General features: G+C 35.3%; 1 protein-coding gene across 1 annotated transcript in view; it reads right to left on the bottom strand.

The window, feature by feature from the left end:
- The window catches only part of CFAP54 (cilia and flagella associated protein 54), a 108,867-nt gene that overhangs the window by 16,070 nt on the left and 71,232 nt on the right, over window positions 1-21,565 (bottom strand). The window contains 13 exon segments of the mRNA XM_054067432.1: window positions 655-760; window positions 3,201-3,309; window positions 4,487-4,642; window positions 6,066-6,192; window positions 7,467-7,652; window positions 7,848-8,005; window positions 8,930-9,068; window positions 10,414-10,516; window positions 15,517-15,686; window positions 17,215-17,309; window positions 17,656-17,872; window positions 19,274-19,327; window positions 20,492-20,614. Of these exon segments, the coding sequence (XP_053923407.1) occupies window positions 655-760; window positions 3,201-3,309; window positions 4,487-4,642; window positions 6,066-6,192; window positions 7,467-7,652; window positions 7,848-8,005; window positions 8,930-9,068; window positions 10,414-10,516; window positions 15,517-15,686; window positions 17,215-17,309; window positions 17,656-17,872; window positions 19,274-19,327; window positions 20,492-20,614 (1,743 nt within the window).

The following is a 21,565-nucleotide window of genomic DNA, read 5'->3' as shown; positions in this document are numbered from 1 at the left end:
TATATTTTAAATATAGAAAAAAAGTCCTCCTATTTACAAGTGTAATTTACAAGTTGTAAAAATAAGCATTGATTGTCAATCTATGGATTAATTTCTAAAACTGAAAAAAATTATCCCGTCCATACTAATTTGCTGCTCCTGTAAGAATTATGCAATTATGTACAATTTTGGTATAATTTTCCATTTTCTAGAGTCTGAATAACATCTTTTCACTTATGTCACACATTAGGCTTTGAATCTATGGCTTGTAGCCACTTCAGGGTGGTTAAAGCCTTTTCTATTTCTTGTGCTGGCACTCCCATTGAAAAACTGAAATCTGGTAAAGTATAAATACTAGCACTTAAAAAACATGTTTGAATGTTATGTTTTCTTTGCAAAGTACAGACTGACTAGTACATAATCAGAATGAAACACTGTTGGTTCCATTTCTTCCTGTTTTATGCAGAGAAATGTTTTAAATGTTATCATTTAATGCAATAACCATGAAAAATTACATCAAGCAAGATATAATTCTCCTGCTATGATTTTTTGCACGATTTTTCTAGTAGAATTTTCAGTATTAGTGTTATTTATAAGTCACTATGAGTAATAGTACGGCAAGATATGCAATGTTCCTGCTTGAAGAGGACACTACCCAAAAGATAGAAAACATACGTTTGATTTGGAAGGTACCATCTTATCTTTCGCTGACACACCCTCATCATTTGTGGCAAAATGCAAATATAATAGGGCTATTTCAAGGTATGATCTTCTTATTAACCTGTGAGAAACAACACACAGATCAGCCAAGGTTACTATCAAAGTAAGCAATACACCGATACAATCTGACTCCTGCATAAGACTAGCCAGACAGTTTCACCAAATAAATCATTCATCCAACCCTCATCATTTACGCAAAGAGTATCTTATTTCAGAAAGACGTGATCCTGTTTTAAAGTCCTAGTGAGTCTAAAACATCCCAATGGTATGCTTAACGAATAATTCATTGATTTAAGAGTACGTCAGATATGATTTGCATTATGTGCAACAAATGTTCCATGAATAAACTGCAAAGGTTTAGTAAGAAAACTGTAATTCTGCAAGGGAAGTGATCTTTCTGTACAGCATATGTATGGGTACCTCTTCCCTCCTCAAGTTAAGACAAATATCCGTTGTCCTGGTTTTCCTGAAATGTGGGTGGCTGAATTTGGATATAGATCCTCAGGCAAACTCTTTCAAGAATCAGTAAAATTACCCACAGTTACCCAAACAGTCTTTTGTTTCTTCATTGGTCTCAGGTGAGGAACTTTCTCAGTTCTGTATTCTGTACCAGAATACTCCACATCTTCAGACAGACTGTGCTCACCAAATCCTGTTCTCTTCCTATCCTTTCTTCTCCATTTATTTTTACAGTAGTAATATAGACCAGGCAAAAACCATAGAATCATAGAATGGTTTGGGGTTGGACAGACCTTTAAAGTTCATCTAGTCCACCCCCTGCTGCAATGAGCAGGAACATCTTCAGCTAGAGAAGGTTGCTCAGAGCCTGTCCAACCTGACCTTGAATGTTTCCAGGGACAGGGCATCCACCACGTCTCTGGGCAAGCTGTTCAAGGGTTTCACCACCCTCATCGTAAAAAATTTCTTCCTTACATCGTCTGAATCTACCCTCTTTCAGTTTAAAACCATTACTCCTTGTCCTACTGCAACATGCTCTAGTAAAAAGTCTGTCCCTGTCTGTCTTGTAAGGCCCCTTTAACTATTGAAAGGCTGCAATAACATCTCCCCAAAGCCTTCTCTTCTCCAGGCTGAATAACAAACTTTTTCAACCTCTCTTCGTAACAGAGGTGCTTCAGTCCTTGGATCATTTTTGTGGCCCTCCTCTGGACCCACTCCAACAACTCCAAATCTTTCCTGTATTGAGAACTTTATAGCTGGATGAAGTCTCAGCATAGTGGAGTAGATGGGCAGAATTACTTCCCTTGACCTGCTGGATTCATAACAGTGTTTGTATGCAGATTCCTCTAGGCTCTGTAGATGTCTCCAGATCTCTCTTATGAATTAACTTTCCTCAGCAAAGCAACGAACTCCTGCTTATGCAGTTACTATTCTGGACAGAGTCATGTTGCACAGAGCTGCCTGTTTATACAGCACAACAAGTTCCAGCTTTGGTATGATTTGTGTGAAGGAAAATACAGAAGTCAAAGAGTGCTGTACAGTTCAAGATAGGGCAAACTAAGTGAGAAGATGGCAAGTTCTACATTTAGTTTTGGAAAATTTAGTTAACTTTCTAGTCTTGCTACAAAGATTTGAGACATCAAGAAACAACTTTAATTAAACGATCCCATATTTATTAGAGGGTTTGTATAAGGGGGATTGGGATGTTTAGGTCTCTAAAATAAAAAGCAAAGGTCCACTGATGTTGCTGTACATTCTTTTAGAAAGATGGTAGTAAATTAAACAAGACTATAGCAAATTAAACTTGCAAAACATCACCACAGCCCATTTCCGTACTACCTTCCATCATGCTGACTGCTTGTAGAGGTTTATTACTATGCTATTGCTTTTGTGTTCAGAGTTCTGGTTCATTAACTTAAGTAACATAATACCCAAACAAGCAAGGTAAATTGCTGCCTTTAGACTGTCTGTAACCAGACATGGCACATTATTCATTAAGACTGGTCAAGGAACTAAAATACTGAAGTCCAATGTATCCAAGCTTCTTGACAGAATGTATTGGCTGACTTGGCTCAGCTCTTCAGCACCTTCTGTGCTGATAACTAATGCCAAAGTCACTGTCCTGATATCTGTTACAAACACATTTCCTGTGCTCCTTCTGTCTCTGTTCTGACTGTTTCTGGCTGCTAACCTTTTCAAGCTGGATTTCTATTATCTGAAAGAGGGCAGACCTGAAATATGAATAAAATCCCTGTTTAATTGATAGCTCTGTTCCTGGTTTTGACAGAGAGGGTACAAATTTGGAAACATAATAGAAAGCTGCAACTTTGTATATTCTAAAGTATGCTTTTAAATGTTCTCAGCATTTGTTCTAAATAAAAGAATAAATATAGAGTAGCTTTTCTGTACTCAGTAGAAGAAAACTCTCCTAAATATGAAAGATGCCTCATAATAGAAGTCAACACCAAACCTCAGAAATCTATGAAAAAATATATTCATGTGTGATTAAAACTGTTTTTAAAGTTACATAGCCAGTTTCTTACTCAAATTTTTGATCATGTTGCTGGCTGAGTTTTATAGCTTCTGACAGGGTTTCAACAGCTTGAAAGGACTTGTTATTGCCTGCTTCCGTTATCTGGCGTTCTACCTTACCTAAGGAAGAAATAGAAAAAGCAGATTTGCAAGATATTTTTTTTTTGTCTGTTAGACCCAACCTGGTTTTCCCTCCAGGGAATTTGAACAACATAGTGCATTATCTGTTCTCTTCATGATAAGCAACATCTTCTCCAGTTTGTTTAAAATGTAATGCAAAGATAGCCAATTACTTCATAGAGTAGTTGAAATAAACAAATTTGAGAATCATAACGATGCCTAACATGTAGTGATCCTAACTAGAAGACCGTAGGAGTTAATGGACAGCACAGGCCTGTTCTGTGCCACGCTACGCTGCACGTACAGTGTGGCCTTCAGGCCAGTGTTGTGCCGCGCGCATCCCTTAGCCACAGGATAAACGTAGCCAGGGAGTTATAACAGAAGAGCCTGTTGGCAGGTCTTCTCAGTCCCAGTGATTCCACCACCTGCCCTTTCTGTGAAAGTGCAGCAAAAAGTTCTTATGTGAATATCTTTTTGTTTCACAGTAGAAATAATGAAAAGAATCATTTTCTTCTAAGAAAGTCCTCTAGCAGCTCAAAAGACCAACATGAGGCAACCTTTCCATAGACAGGATCAGTGTGTTTCACTACACCCAGACTGGAAGCACATTCAGTACTGCATAACTTAGCATTCTCAGCCTCTGAAGGGGCATAAGATTATGTAGCCTCTGTTTTTTTGTTTAGCTCCAATAAATGGCATTTTAAGATCTACTTTACAGAGTCTTGGGTGTCTTTCTGCCTGAGATCCTAAAAAATGAACACCTCCTGGTGCCAAACATACTGCCACTATAATCCAAATGCATGCAAACACTGTGTAATTCATTAGCTTTGTTAAATAATTTAATACTTTCTGAACCTCTCATTTTCTTTAGTTCAGACTGATGTGGAGCAGCTAATTAACTTTCTACACTGTCCTTAATCTCATTGGATACACCATTTGCTCTCTGATAATATACAGGTGGGAGAATTTCTGCAGTTTTGAAACTATTTGTCGTGTCACACTTCCTGAACTATGCTGGTGTGATACTAAACACAGGAAAGAGAGCTGCAGCTAGACAGGGTGAGAAATACCCAAATCTGTTCTATTTTTACCATAAAATATTTCATTTTTAAGAGAGGTCACACACATAACATTGCCTAGGAAGGCAATCATGATGTACAAACAAGGCTTTATTTACCTATCTGAAAAAGAAGTTCAGCTTCCATATCCAGTTGTTTTGTTGCAGCTGCTCTGCAAAGCTTCAATGCTGATTCTAAATGTTTGAGAGCACATAGCCATTGCAGTGGATCTCTTCTTGCAGGTGTACAAGCTACTTTTTCAGCTAATATGCATCCTAGGGTAAAAAAAAGTCAGTTCTTAGTAAATTATTTTTTAAAAAAACAGTTCATGCAAAACAAAGGAACTTCCTTAGAACAAAGGCTGTTATGTATTCACTGCTATAATGCAATTCTCAAAAATCAAAATGATTAATGGATATAAATACAGAACTATAAAGTTGTTCTGCTACTTTATGATGCCGTTAAGGTTTACCGAGGCCATCTAAAAGAAGCTCAGGCTACACCAATCAACCCTTTCACAAACTCTCTGTTAAGACTAGCAGTAAGCCACTTCATAACTTTATGTCACCAGGCAGTTGTAGGCAAAACTCTCTGAGCATTTCCAAATAGCCACATTCCTTTTGTACTGACCAGTTCTAAAGGTTTCCTTGATGTATTGCATACCTCTTTATACTGTATTCCCAACATTCATCTGTATTCATAGGCTCTGCCTAAAAACGTTGATTCAGAAACAAGAACTGGTCAAGCGTGGCTAGTAACAATGAGGGAGTCTGGCCGTGCCTGGACTGACAAGCAGTAAAGCAAAATAAGAGCGGATCTGTAGAGCAAACTAGTTGGTAATGAAGACCTGGCAGCCACAGCCAACACATTTCAGTGTTTACGTTGGACTATTTCTATTGTAGTCCTAAGGGCTGAATACAATTTAGTTATTAGGGTGCACCACTCTGCTCCTGGAGCACATCTTCCTGAAAAAGAATCGGGAACACTCTGAGGTGGCTCCACAATGTGAATCAAAGTGCAGTAAGTGATTTCTAGATTTTCTAGTCCATTATAAGTCACTTATGCACCAAACTGAATTTAGCAGAAGGAACATGGAGACAATATCCCATTCTCTATATTTGCTACACAGCAACAACTTTCAGACAGATCTTTAAGGTTATCTGCTGTTGCAATTTAGCATTATTTCCAAGTTTCTATATAAAGAAAAGTTATCAACAAAAGATGTTAAATTAAAGGGTGATAACAATAACAGACACTATTTATTTAATTCGGATAGAGAATTATCACTGTTACTGTGTATGATTTGATATCATTAGTTAGCTCCCATAAAACTGCTTCCAGAGAGATGGAACCTATACAGGGAGTTTTCACAGAATGAATGTTTTGCATAGAAGCTGGAAAAGTATTGTTAACTTCCACTTAAAAATAACTGAATTTCCCATTAGTGTCATCACGCTATAACATTAATATTTAAGCCTTTGTTGATTACAGTTCCCATAGGAACTGTACCCTGCTTATACACATTGCATGGAGCCAAACAGGCATCTACTGTTAGTTTTCAAAATATTTTATTTGTATAATGAAAACAATTGATTTACTATATTCACTTCTAATGCATCAGTTTATCTGCTGCTGCAGAAAAAAAAGAATGACAACTAATGAAAAATTAAAAATACGAATGACTTGCATTTTCCTTACCAATTCTCATTTTGACTTGTGCTAGCGTGTTGATATGTGGCAAGTAGATGTTTTTTGTAGGCAGGACCAGGCAAGTCAATGTATTGTCTTCTATTTGCCGTTCAATAGGTTGTCCATAAACAAAAAACTAGGAAAAGAATATGTTTTGTAAAATCAAGTTGCAGACAGCAAATTAAATAGCAGTTTGAAAAAATAACGTAGCTAATTCAAAACTTTGGAACTGAAACGTGTCTTGTAAAAGTGCACTAGAAAAGGGCTTGACACTCCTGAAGTCCTTTACTTCACTTTGTACTTGTCTTCGTTGCAGAGGAGTTTGGTAGGAAATGAACAATTTCAATGTAATCTTGATCAAATTTAGTATGTTAGTCTTTGGTTTCTAGAAGCATACTCCCTCAAATCAGTTTTTAAGAAATAGATCTTGCAAGTAACCCAAGCCCTAGAAAGAAACTGTCATTTCAACAGAGAAATCTGAAAACCAATAAAGGCCAGAAATAAAAAAGAAAATAGCATGTATGGACCAGTCAAACTTTTCATTCGTGGAAATAAAGCAATGGGGACATGCTGTAAAGTGTTAAGTCTCTCAAAGACTAGCAAATCTCACAAGCAGAAGTCTGAGTCTAAAGCAATTCATATGATTCTTTATTACTTGGGAGAACAAATATTTCAGTGGATTAAACTTCTGTATTAGGAAGTATGAGGAAAGAATTCAATCCAAAAGCTTTTCTTTATAGACTGTATCAAAAATGAATAGAAACTGCAGAAGTGCATATCTATTTTTCAATCACCAAACAGGTAAATGGTTTATTACTCTACATTCCTCTCACAGATTTCATTTCTTTAGATTTTTTGTTATTGCATATTTAATTTTTTACACTGAAATAAGTCCTTCATACTGATTGTAACAATCTGTCAATCTAAACCATCATAAACAATACATGACTTTATGTAGATTTTCCAATTCAAATTATTCTAAGTTAAGATACAAAGCTAAATTATTAAACCTGAATGCCCAAGAGCTATTAATTTCGTGAGATGTGCATTCTCCCTGAGGTGCTGAGTATGAACATATCACTCATTGAAAATGGAAAAAGTGAGTGTTCTGCAACTCGTTAAAAGTCAACCTACCTATTTTAGTTTTCACAAATGGATGTACATTTTGCAAGTGTTCAATATTTTTTAATAGTATGAAAATACCAGACTACATACAGGAATGTGCATGATAAGTATGCATGAATAAGTTTGGTTAGAATAATTACTTCTTTATGTAATCTAGGACAAAATGAAGTGATCAGTTAATAGAATAGCCCATTTTAAGTAATTGCTAAAATAGCTTCCAGAACAGATAATTAAGATTGTTGGAAGGATTTGCATATGCTGTGTAAATCACCAACGTATACTCACTGCTTTAATGGTAAGCTCATGTGCCAAAATCAGTAAGTTTAGTGGTTCCACTGTTGAGGACCAATGTTCTGAATCCTCTGCTGTTTCCACTGCTAGTATATCTGCCAGCAGAAGCATACTTTTCACAAGAGTCAAAGAAGCTGGAGGGGAAATAAATGTATCCTCTTGGAGTAAACTGATGATATTCTGTTTTGACATAGACAACATAAACAGAAGTAGTTATTATTTTTGTTGTCTATTTATGAGGACAAATCATACAAAGTGAAAAAAATCTGTTGTAGAGGCACTGTTTCAAGCTTATTTAATGCTGGCATCAGCTCTTCTGACTACACGAAAAAAGACATCAAAGAAAAGCTAACAGTTTCTCCTTTGTGCTCAAACCTCCAATAGAAGTTTAATGCCTGTCACGGGACATTTTTCTTGCAGGTCAAGAAGAGCAGCTTGCACCATCATTTCAGCCTGAGTCTCAATATCACCAAAGGCTTCTGCCTCAAGTATTGCTTCTTTTATCACACTTCTGCGTTCAGCCACAATATTTTCTAAAAGAAGAGAATATGTGAAGAGTAAAAATACAATACAGTGTCTTCTACCATCCTTAAAATGTCCCTTCCATAATAGAAGTTACAGTAAATCTGATATTATAGATCCACATTTAGCATTTCATAGATTCTGAGCCAAATTTACTTTAAAAAGAAAGAAAAAAAGAGTACGTGGTTTAAGTTCACCCAAATACATTCTTTATATGTAAACCACCAGCTTTTGTAGATCAGATGTCATTCTCGCCTCTAAAAGACGTTCTATGCGTTCAAAAATCTGATCTTAGTTATCATTCCAAAATACTAACAGCCTTCACAGAACTTATCCAGAAGAGAACAAAGAAGAATTAAATTTGTCTACAGACCTAGACTGTGATTTTGATACTTAAGTGAGCATCAGAGTTTATACTAAGATCATAGAACTAAGGAATGAAAAACATCAGTTAAACTGCAATAAATATATTTTGTAGTATCTCACTTAAATTATTTTTAAAAAAGAATCTGGAACATTTTCAGGAGATACACAGAAACATGTAATTTATTGAAGATATTAAAAGCGAAAAAAAACTTTTGAGACTTTTAAAAGTAGAAGTGTGCAGCAACAGTGGTTTTTGATAACAAGCATACTTATTCAACTTAATTATATTAGAACATTTTAAACTTTTTCACACAGGAGTGATTTATCAAAAGATAATGATCATTAAATGAACATTAATATAATGCTTTGTGTTTACATTCTCAGGGAGAGATTGTACTCAGAAACGTATTTTCCTTATTGCACTGGATGAATTTAATACAAATAATTGCTTAGTGATATTACAGCCCCAGAATTAATGTTGTTATTTTTTATTTATTAATAAGAATTGTGTCTGAGCAAGCTCATTTGCCCATTATACTCCAAAAGTCTAAACTCAAAAAGGGTAATACCTTCCATATCACCAGCGCCATATATCTGTCTTATTAGTGCAGTCACTAGCATTGTACGACACCTTAGCCACAGACGTACATTCATATGTTCTCGTGCTATTACACTGTGTGTCAGTCGAACATCTTCAACGTTACAGTCCTAATAATTTCCAAAAGCAAGATAAATGTCACTTTCTGAGACAACTACTTTACTACAAACAAAGCAACAGGGCAGCATCGGTCTAAAATAAATCAAATTAATACATATTTATTACAAATTATAACAGAATTATAACCAGAAGTTTATGTGAAGGGTAGATACATATTTTTAATAACAGGGATCTATTTATTACTTAACTTTTTATCTATAGAAGAAAAAGAATTGCAACAAATTAAAGTTAAAACAGCTTCTATGGGACATTTCACAAATATATCCATATAGTATATGTGTCACAGAGAATAATTCTAACTGTTTGGACTTTATTCCTCTGAAACAGGAACATTACACAAAACTCTAAGGCACATAAAAGTTTAATTGTAGAGCAGGATCGGGGTCAAGTTCTGGTACCTCACTAGTAATTAAAAAGAATTTTTTTATTTCTGGTTTTTAATGTTTCTGTGGATTAAAAACAAATACCTGTGTAATACAGTACTGGAAGCATTTAGGAGGATTCTCAGCTCAACTCCTTGTCCATCTTCACAAACTACAAATCATCTTTCTATTACTAAGATTCTACAGTCATGTTCTAAAGATTTGCTCCAAGGAAGCAATAAGTGGGCACGACACCACTTGTGGTTTACTTATACAAAAATCATCATGAATAACTTGTATTGATGCAAGTGTAGGAACAAATGCAGAAAGACAGAAGACTCTAATATGCAACATAGACAGAGAACAATTACCCTGCATGCAAGAAAGTACAGTCTTGTTACGTATGTTACGAAACCTGGCCTCACTGCTCACTTGCTCTGTCCATGTGAGTCAGTTTTACTCACTGTGCACTTGAGAGTGAATGTGTGGTTTATTACCCACGGATTTTGTCCAAATTATAGGTCCGTATCCTTATGTGTTAGACAACAGAGGTCAGCTGAAATCTTGCTAAATTTGGAACACAGCAATGATGTGAACTGGTCTGCTTGGGCTCTTTGAAAGAGAATACTCTGAAGTAGGTTTTCAATTAAAAAAAAATAAAATATATTAACTGAGTAATACAAGATTTTCACCTGATAGCTTTCTGTTTGTTTTTTAAAAATAAGAGATTTTCAATGCTGGCATTTGAAGGAAGAAAAAGTAAAACTGTAATTCCTAACCACATACAAATTACAATTATGTTTATAGACATTAAATATACTATAGGCAAGCAGGTAACTGAAGCACGACATACATCATCTTCTACCCAGGCTAATGGTGACTGTGTAATACCATGTAATAAATGTCAATAGACACTTAATACAAGTCTTCATACACTAAGAAACAATAGTTGAAAACAAATATTCACACATACCAAACACTCCCATTCATCCTTTTCTTCTTGAAAATGTGTCACTTCCATCCTAAAAATTTTTGCATCTTGGAGAAGTCGAATTGTAGAGAAAGCCAAAGCAACACTGTGAAACATAACAATATTATTAAAAAATACTAATTATATTTTCCCATTTTTGCTTTTATTATAATAGAGACTTCATTTCTGACAATGTCAGAGAGGTTATGATCAATATCAATATTAATTTTTGCTTCAGTAAAAAAAAAAATTGCACTCTGAGTATATTCTGAATTAGAACCATAGAATTATAGAATGGTTTGGGTTGGAAGGGATCTTAAAGATCATCCAGTTCCAACCCCCCTGCCATAGGCAGGGACATTTCCCACTAGATCGGGCTGCCCAAGGCCCCATCCAACCTGGCCTTGAACACCTCCAGGGATGGGGCAGCCACAACTTCCCTGGGCAACCTTTGCCAGTGCCTCACCACTCTCACATGAGTGAGATTTCTCACATGAGAAATTCTTCCTCACGTCTAGCCTAAATCTGCTCCTCTCCTGTTTATACCCATTACCCCTCTCCATTTTACACCCATAATTTGTAGGTACTGTAGCATGAAAATGAGAAAACAGCAGTAAAAGCTTTGCCAAAAACACATAACCTGATACTAACTTCCAGTTATACGTATCTGTTTTCAGGGATGGGCTTTTGCAAGTCAGAAGATGGAAAAACACTGAAAGTGACCGAATATATGAGGACAGTTCTACATCTCATCCACAACTACAGAAATACTTTCGTCCTTAAAGTCTTTCCAGACTATATATCAATCCTTCTGTTAAATCCCCATATCCAAATATTCACAGGCACTTAATAAACACCATCAACCAAAAATTGAGCCAGGCCCAACCTGGCAAAACCTCATCAGTAAGCAATCACACGGCATTGAGTCTATCCTGCTCCCAGTCATAAATTCTTTTCTGGAGCTTTGGACTCCAAACAGCATCTAGAAAGATACAAACAGTAGTAGGACTGGCACAGCATCCAGCTGCACATTTCATTGTGAGTTCAGATCTCAAAATATGGCCAGATTTCTTAAAGCATTAACCACTCGGTGGTTTTGCTCTTTATGCGGTGCTTTTAAAGCTTTCACATACACTGTTCAGTTTTCATGTTAACTATGAAATATTGTAACATCAGACTTTGTGAATACAACTATTTTCATGATATGAAGACACTTGCAAAACCAACATAGTAAGAAGATCTTTATTATAACAGATTCGTTGCCCAAAGATCATGCTACTTAAAATACACTGAAAACTGCCAAAACCAATTTCTCATGGTGTTAGTTTTCCATCTGTAATTGTACATTTTCCACCACATCTGTAAATCTCTACTTTCTTACTTTTATAAAATATTTTTGGGCTTGTTTTTTTTTTTTTTCACTTATTCTCTACCTACTGAAACGTATTTACCTAATGATACAAAAGTACCTGAGGGTATCCCTATCTATTTCTTAAAGATTTTTTCAGCAGGATAATTGTTAAAAATGCATAACCAAAATTCTGATCTATGCTGTCTTTTCACATAGAGTCTCTTTACATAGAGACAGGCTACTATGAAGCAAAAGAAAAACTATTTTATGAACACCTTAAATTCTTTGTACACTACAAGAAACCTGTAAACAGTCTTTAGTGCAAGAGAGATTCAGGCTCTGTGTGAATTTATGGCTTTTGAGAAGTTCTAGATTAATTGTCGTAAAGGCAAAGTTCTTGATTCATGCACAAAGAAGCCAGAACAAGAGCTGCACTACTATGAAATTACTCACATTATTCTGCCAACATGTATCCAACCACAGGATGGATAACCTCCAGAGATAAAAGTGTAGTTCAAGTCTTCCTGTCAATTCTCATTTTATGCCGCTTGCTGTTTCGTTATGCTGAATTGGATGGATTACACCAATTCAGCACAAATAGACCCCAAAGTAACAATGAGAACCCAAACTGTTAATATCTTGCCTTTCAGCTACTTATGAATCACCTTCATCATCGCTTAACCTCAGTTTTATTCAACAAAATGAAACCAGAATAAATCAATGTTGAATTTGATGATAACCTCCTCTCTAGCAATGGAAAAGATGAAACAGAATTTGCTTATAAAAGCAAAAGCGACAGTAAGGATAATGCAATGAAATATCCCAACTGGTTTTCTTTCTTTTTATTAAGCAGAGTTTTCCCCTGAAACCAGGCATCAAAATTAAAATTACAACATAACCTGACATTTTTCAAAACATAGCTTGAGATGCTAAGGCTAACATTTGTCAAACAAGTTGGAGAAGGTGTGGTACCCAAAAGTATATACAGGCTGTATATACTAAAGGAATACTAAATTATCTTCCTGAGCACCACTGCCTCCAGTTACCTGCTGTCATCAATATTTAGCAATTCTGAAAATGAGGCCATTTTTACCTACATGTTTAGATATAAATTCCATGAGTAAAATGTAGACCACAAGCCCAAATTTTCATATATGTGTTGTTTTTTAAACAGAAATGTATTCATGTAAGTAGACGAGCACATATTAGGGTAATTAGACACCTCACATATCTTAGGGGGGGACACTATGTAAGTGCTCTCCTTGAGATCAATGGAATTAATCCTATATATAAACTTATTCTGAGGCATAATTTTTTTGCAAGACAGAGGCTGTAATGTAGAAGCTTCCCTTGATGAAATTTTTGTGACCCTCTTCTGCTGTCAACAAGAGTGATGTGTCTATATATTTCCCTTGACAAAATACACATCCTTTTATCAGCTGCATCAGAAAGTGACAAGATGATCAAAATAGGAAAGTACAGCTGACTATAACAATTCCACCACTAAGTCATTTCGCCAAAGGAAAAAAATGATGAATTTCTGTAATATCATGCAAAGTTTGATTTCTAGGCTGGCAGGCAGGAAACATTCAGCTGTCTGAAGTAATGTTTCATTTGTATCTGAGGCAGATATATCAGCAGTTTCCATGGAAGGCAGTGCAATAAAATTGTAAAATAGGTTAAAAAAACCCAAACTCTTGCTTTGTTTGTTGGTGCTATCTGACCACTATCTGACTACAAGGCCCATTAAACACCTATCAAGAATTTGAGAGTCCTAAAATATGATCCATAAAATGCTTGACATCCATTGGAATCCTTGATACTCTAAAAAAGTTTCTTCTGCCTGAGACAAGTTATAAGCCAAGAGGGAAACTACACTCTAGGATACAATTTCATGTTAAAAAGAAGGGTCCTGCACTGAAAATGTCTTGCATACCGGTTTAGCAGGGTAAGAAAGTTTGAGTTAGAACTCTGCTAATGCAGGTTTTACTAAGCCTAGTAAACAAGGACAAGTAACTAGGCCTAGTAACTAGGACAAGTACCAGCATACTGGGCCTTAGTTACTAATAAGATAATTTTATAAAATCCACATGGTATTCAAAAGCATAATAAGATCACTGTCCAGTGATTTGTTGTTGACTCGACAAATTTATGGTAAATTAATCTAATTGAAAAAGCACTGAAATAGATTAATATTTCAGGATAGAAAGTCTGCAGGTAGCCTATAAATTCTTACATACATCTTCACAAATGACATTACTACTGAATTACTACAGTCCTAATAGCTGAACTTTTGGGAAGCTCCTATCTTTCAAAACAGTATAAACAAAACCCAGATGAAAGACCATGCTGCACTACTCATACTGGCTTTGGTTCAGTAGTCTATACGGCCCTGCGAAGCTCCCGTCCTTGTTAATTTTATTTTTATTTATTGCTGTACCGTAGGAGCTAAAAAGGAATTGTGCTATTTAAAGGCTATCTGACGTGGAGGTTTGTTTATTCACTTAAGACATCTGGGAGAAGGAAGACAGTTTGCTTTTGACATAGCAGAAAACATGGACACTGATTTATTTTTTGGCCATATGAATCACCTACCACTTCATCAGTAAGAGTTTTACAGCAATTCACCAGCATTCCAACAACTAAAAAAAATGTTAACTTTGCTTTTTCCCTGGTGCTCACTATAATGTAAGACTTACTTTAATATTTTTTTTGTGTGTAGTCAGATCATACTTAACAAAATTACAAATACTGATTATGATCTACTTATTCTTATTCCCAATATAGTCAGACCAGTGACAATGCTACACCTCCACATGCTGCATCTTTACTTAAAAATTTGTACCCTCGAAGCTTTTTCAACCTAATAATACATGAAAAGACCTTGACATTAATAGAAATTTATTGTTAAACTATTATCCTCATACAAATTAATTAAAATTACAACTACACTAAGCAGAAGAATCCTCCTAGCTGAAAGATCAAAACAATGTTCAGAATTTAACATCTATAGAGAGTTAATATATTTCTATATGCCCCATGTATTCAAAGAACAGCACAAATGTAATTTCAGCAAGTTCTCCAAAAGAAGTTAGAGCCTAAAAGAAATCACAGAATTTGGGAATTATAATTTGGAGAAAATATCCGACAGATTATATAATACAACAGTATTTGACACGCTATCACTATCAATATAACTAATACCTGCTAAAATCTGTTCTAATACATTAAAAGTTACATCAATGCTCTTTAATCAAATTAATTTAAAAAATAGGATTTTAACATTTTAATTTGACACCGCTAACTAGGTACATCAAGAGAAAATGTTCTTTTAGGACAGAACCACAGGGCATTCTAGAACGAGGTAAAAATTCAGTACTTCAGAGACAACATTAGTGCTCTGCCATAAACTTTAGAATTATAAAAAACACATGACCTAACACATCCAGAGTTTTATTTTAACAAAAACAGCAACCACTGAAGGTTTTTCTTTCATTTTCTTTAACACAGTATCACAAAAACACCTCACAGAGAAATCATAGACAAATAACTGATGATCTTGAAAAAGTAAACTAAAGCAATAATTAATAAAAACCATTTTCAGATATACTTGTGGAGTTGTTATGGCTGGTTGCAAAGATTTAGAATATTAATGTAGATGTGAGAGAGTCACAGAAAAAAATTGCTGGATTTTGGTTTTTAATCTTCTGTAGTCAGGACTGTGCAACATAAGGTTTTTCCATAATATTACCTACCTGAGAGCTGCGTGATGCCTTTGCTGAGAAATAGCAGCAAGCTGAAGTCTGGCCTCAATAAGAGACTCTAAATCTTCAGCAAAACACTGAGATATGTCCCCATCATATTTGTCCTGTATGTTCTGCACAAGATGGCTAAGACTTTCTTCAGCTTCCATCAATAAGATCCCCTAGAGCAGAAGACAGCATTGTATAATTTCAAAAAATAATGAAAGAAATAATAAAAAAAAAATCCTTAGAAGTATTTTATTCTTTTACAGCCCACTGTCATTACATCCTAAAAAAACCTGACTGGAACACAATATGCCTTTTCTATAAAGAGCTGGGGGGTTAATTTAGTTTTATTCAAGTTTATAGATTCAATGTGTTTAAAGTAGCAACATCTTATCTGTGACTGTACTATTGCAATTTATGCTTAACTACATATTTTATGGCTTAGCAATATTACTCAATATTTTTTTATTTTTATCTTATAGCTACACTTGATAATTTTATACTATATTTCTTGCTATGCTTAGTAGTTTTAAACAATAAAATGCTATATCAAAATACAATATTAAAGACACTGCAAGTATTACATTCTTTTCTACCTATTCTTTGACAGATCCTTGGCTGCAGTATGTATCCTGAAAGTTCAACTGTAATTTACAGACTTTCTGACAAACAAAGCTGTCAGAAGCTGTGAAAATCATCTCTAAAAACCATATCTATTTTATATAAAGTTAACCATAGTTAACTCAATCATGGAGCTTTCAGCAAAATTCAGAAATAATTCAAAGCTTTGTATTGTCCAGTATCTTTTTTTTGACCAATTTCCTCAATGAATTCAGAGCTCTATTTAAGAAAACAAAAGAGCAGAATGGTTAAAGAAAAATCAGAAAGAAATATACATGCTTCTTAAAAAAAGCCCCATTCAAATTAATTTAACATTTCTATTTTAGTTACTTTCCAGATGCTGTTTTCAAGTTATTTTCAAGCTATATCAAAACTTTCATTTTCTAGCATATGGCATTTGCCAATTGCCATACAAAATCCTCCTCCATTTCTCCATGGGTATTTTTTACATTACTTTGTTTGGCCAAGGTACTTCCTAGACAAGACTATTCTCTGGAATATGTCAGCTGCCAGTTGCCTTTTTGTGATGTGAAATTACCAAGCATGAAGTTTAGAATTAAGCCAAAAAAAAAAAACAAACCCCAAAACAAAAATAAAACAACCAAAAATCCCTTTTAAACAAAGAAGCTGTGGTATGGTTTTTCCAAAATAAAGTATCAAAAAAAGGAACATGAAAACCATGAGACATTTCACATATGGTAGAGAATGGTTTTCCATTTATTTGTAGAGCATACTACTCCTTCAAAGAGGCCCTAACATGTTCTACAGGCACGAACTCTGAAAGGAGATGATTTTATACTCGACATACCATTCAGTCTTTACCCTTGTTGCTAAAACAATCATACTGAGGGCTGACTGTGATGGTGTTTCCCATGGACATTTATACAACATAAACTAACCTGTTTGAAAAACTGCACCGAACCACCACAACTTTGTGTATGACAATCAGATTAGAAATTAAAATTTATAGTGCCCTTATTTATGCCATCCTCCCATCATAATTTCTGTTATTTTAAAGCATTAGCAATGTTTTTGGAACAATCTGCAGCTTTTTAAGCCTTTCTTCTTAAAATCCAAAATTACCTTCAGCATGGCCATATTTAATTCATCTTTACAGTGAATGAGCCGCACTATTGTGCCTCTTTGTTCCTGTTGTCTTGAATTCTTAACAGCATCAACTGTCAAGCACATTTAAAATAAAAGTTCAGATAACAGAAGCAGAAGCAAAGCATTTTCCATCATTTGGAGAATATACCCTTTTTTTCCTATGTATAATTGGGACTTTCAATATCAAAATAATTGAGGAAGAATGTGATACAGCTCTAGTAATATTAAAGATATTAGCTAAAAAAGACTCGAAAAATCTTAATGCTTCTTTCAATAATTACTATTTTTTCCAGCAACATTTAATATGAATATTGTTTCTAAATAGGACACATTAATGCATACACAGATGAAAGTGGAAAAAACATGCTTGAAACAAGGCACAGAGTAAATGCACTTTTCCACCACCCTTATAATTACCTTTTACATTTGATGCTGTAATTCCACTTGGCTCCTTCACGTTTTTGTTATCAACAGAATAGACGTGTTTTTCCACTTTTTCAGGCATATTATTTATTGTGGCAGAAAGGCAAATGATTAAATGCATTTTGGCTAAGGTTAATTTATTTATAATTCGTTTACTGCACAGTGGCACCATTGTTAAAGGCAGACTCCAATTAAATGTATCTTCCAGTACCTATGAGAAAGTTAACAACTGAGACACTTGAAATAATATATTTTACATTTTTTTTGTTCAAGGCCAACTCTGCTTCTATTAATAATGATGTTTATCAACAATTAAGATGAATAATATTAGTAATGTGCTCTTAGTAATTATGCATGTGTTGCTGTTTTCCTTTCCAAACTTAATTCACCCCTTAGCAGCCTCAGTGAAGTTATAGACGTTACTATGTGTGAGTTCTAGTTTTTTTGCATTGTCCATAGCACTCTGAGCTAAGGTGGTCACAAAAAATATATAGGCAAATCTGTAGTTCAGAAATCTCAACTCAAAGAAAAGTCTGGTGTTACAATTCACCCTAACTAAAAAGTTTAAACGAGGAAAAAATACTTGTATCCAGACCATTCTAGCATATTTCATAGAATCTTTTTGCTATTCATTATAGCATCTTTGTTTCATCTTGAGTTTAATATTCTCACTTTAGATTAATACATTTAGAAGTTGAAAGTCTACACAGCTTTGCAAAATCATAAGCAGACCGGTAAGAGCTCCATATAGACTGTAAAATGTTTAAATCAAAAGCTCAAGATGAAGCACAACTTCAAAATAAATCTTAAACTATTGAGATCAAAAGCTGTCAAGATAGACATCGCATTTCTGCCTTCTAATATCAATTGTTGTAGGAGATGCAAAAGATTACTGTAAACAAAAAGGAGAAAAGTGGAAGAAAAAGCTGTTTTTCTACTTTATCAGTTTGGGTTTACGGTACATTTTTTTTTCACATTCTGCTAGCTCAATGGATCTGTGACAAGGCAAATGAAAGGAATTTATTAAAACTGAAAAAAAAAAAAACAAAAAAGAAGTCATATAGGAACATGTAGTTTTAATTAAAATGAGAAATGGCTATTCATTAACTGGTTTACAGATTCACTTTTTTCCTGTCCTGTCTGTCTTGTCCCGTCCTGTCATGTCCTCTTCCATCTCCTTTTCTTTTATTCTCCCGAAACGGACTTTGACCCCAATCTGAATTAGGACAAATCTATGAAGACAGCTCTAATTGATAGAAATTGTAAAGCTAGATGACTGTTGTTCTTGGTATTTTAGCAGGATAAACACCAGAACCCACATATCATGACAAAAACTGAATAATTTTACTAATATGCTCTGCACAGGCAAGTCACAGATTTGTACATATTAGGTCTCTCGTCTGAAAAATGGTACTTGGTGCTCCCTTGTGAGGTCAGCCATGAAATTTTAAATTTAGGAAATAGTAAGTCATTGAGGAGAACACGTTTTCCGTTTACTGTTTTTTACTAATAATACGTATATTTTCTGAACCAAATAATCTTTAACTGATGCCAGAAAAATAAATATTCAGTCTAGCATAAAATTTTTAGGTCTTTCAGATTTTATTTTTACCTGTAAATTTGTAAGACTCAGGAGAGATTCTGAGGAGTCAAATTTCTGTAAGGCCTGTAAAATGGACAAGATCAGAAATAAGTTATGCATTATAATATGAGCATCAAATAAGTGAGCTGGCAGAGCAGAGTACAAGTGTAGTGCATTTCCAACTATACTTTCAGGGCTCTGAAAATGTGACAATTACTTAGAATCATAGAATCGTAGAATAGTTAGGGTTGGAAGGGACCTTAAAGATCACCCAGTTCCAACCCCCCTGCCATGGGCAGGCACATCCCACCAGATCAGGCTGCCCAAGACCCCATCCAAGCTGGCCTTGAACACCTCCAGGGATGGGGCAGCCACAGCTTCCCTGGGCAACCTGTGCCTGTGCCTCACCACTCTCATAGTGAAGAAATTCTTCCAAATGTCCAGTCTAAATCTGCACCTCTCCGGTTTATACCCATTCCCTCTGGTCCTATCCCCACAAGCCTTTACGAATAGCCCCTCTCCAGCTTTCCTGTAGGCCCCCTTCAGGTGTGGAAGGCTGCTATAAGATCTCCTTGGAGCATTCTCTTCTCCAGGCTGAACACAAGCCTACAGCCTACCTGCTCTACGGCCCAGGACTCAGTGTCAGCCCCCTGGGGCCATCAGTCCCTGCCCCAGTGATGCCACAGCAGGAGCAGTCTTCAGGTCACCACAACCCTGCACTGCCACTCAGGTGGGGCCACCTGTGTGCCCACATCCTGGCCCAGCCTCAGCCAGACCCCACAGCCCTGTGTGACCATTCTGGGGCTGTGTCTGTGCCTGGTTGTCCACACAGGTCTGATGTTGACCTCTACCCACAGCCCTCAGCTTGTCCCCAGGCCCACAGAAGTGCTCAGTGCCCTGGGCTGGGGGCTGTCCTGCTCCCGGCTGGGGCAGTGGGGATTTTGCCATTAACTGGACAAGGACTCTATCCATATTTTTTTGTCTGCATATGAAATTACATGTTATTTTTCCAGCAGTATTATCTGTGTTAGTCACTGTATAAACGAGACAGCACGTGTTTCAAAATTTATTTTCATTCTGGTTGTTCAGTGCGAAAAATTGTCATTCAATGCCTACTATTTGACCTACCAATGGAAAGAAATTTAGGTTTTTTTAGGAATGTGTAACAACTTGAAGATATGGAGTGTGTGCAGTTTCATGAAAAGAATTGAGTATTACAGTTCGAGGTTATACTTTACTGTTGCTTACCTTCATTGGCTCAATTTTTCTGTATCCTGCAGGTATTTTCCACGGAATTCTCTCTCCACAGTTAAGCAAAGACAGTTCATGAAAGGCCTCTGTAAAAAAGCCTATATCTGTAAGCACTTTAATCTGTGAAAAAATAACAGAGTCTTCGATTTCAATAATTTTCAATTTTTCTTTTTGCTTAAAATAAAATTTATTCAAGGGTAATTTTTAAGTAGATCCGGCTATTGGAATAGTACATTCATGGAGAACATTCTTCAGTGGAAAGAAATCTTTCATACTTTTACTAAATAACTGAAATCTCAATGTTGGGTCTTTCACTTTTAAATACAAAAATAATTAAAAAAAAAAACAAACAAGAACCAAAAAACATATTCTTCAAAAACTTGCTCCTGAGAAAGGAAAAGAATTTAATTCATCTGGCAGATCAAAATTTGTTTCATACATTTTACTCATCTTGACCTTGTAGTACTCAGCTACTCTCCCTAACCAGTATCAGCATTTCCTGAAAATATCTAATATCAATGATGCTTTGGCTCTTATTACAAATTAGATTCCTTTAAAACAAACAAACAGACAAGGGATTAAAAAAAGAAACAAACAAAGGATTAAAAAAAAAAAAAACCAAAAGCAAACATTAGTGAAATGAGAAAAGTCTGTTCCCAGAAGTCTGACAACCTGGTTCCACCATGATACTGATAACAAATCCAGACGTGAACATTGCGAAGAAAAAAATCATTCATGTTTTGCATTTAAGAAAACGTTTAGAAGAACAGTGGAATAACATAAAAATTAGGAAGTAAAAAGTTTGGCTCTGAGAGGGAAAATCTTACGATCGTACCTTTAAGGAGAATATTTGTTAAATGGAGAATTAAAAGATATCATCCAAGTACTTAACATTCTCTGTAGGACAGTAACACTAAAACTGTATAAATAAAACCACATCTTACTAAATTGATTCTATAAATAATACTTGCATTTAGAAAATAGTCCTGTTCTGCAATCTGTTGTGCTAAGAAACACTAGGCAATAGTTGAATATTAAAGCATTACTTTACATAGTAATCATACATGAATA

Source organism: Cuculus canorus, chromosome 1, assembly GCF_017976375.1.
Source record: "Cuculus canorus isolate bCucCan1 chromosome 1, bCucCan1.pri, whole genome shotgun sequence".
NCBI classification, from domain to species: domain Eukaryota; kingdom Metazoa; phylum Chordata; class Aves; order Cuculiformes; family Cuculidae; genus Cuculus; species Cuculus canorus.
This window is presented reverse-complemented; position numbering and strand designations above follow the sequence as displayed.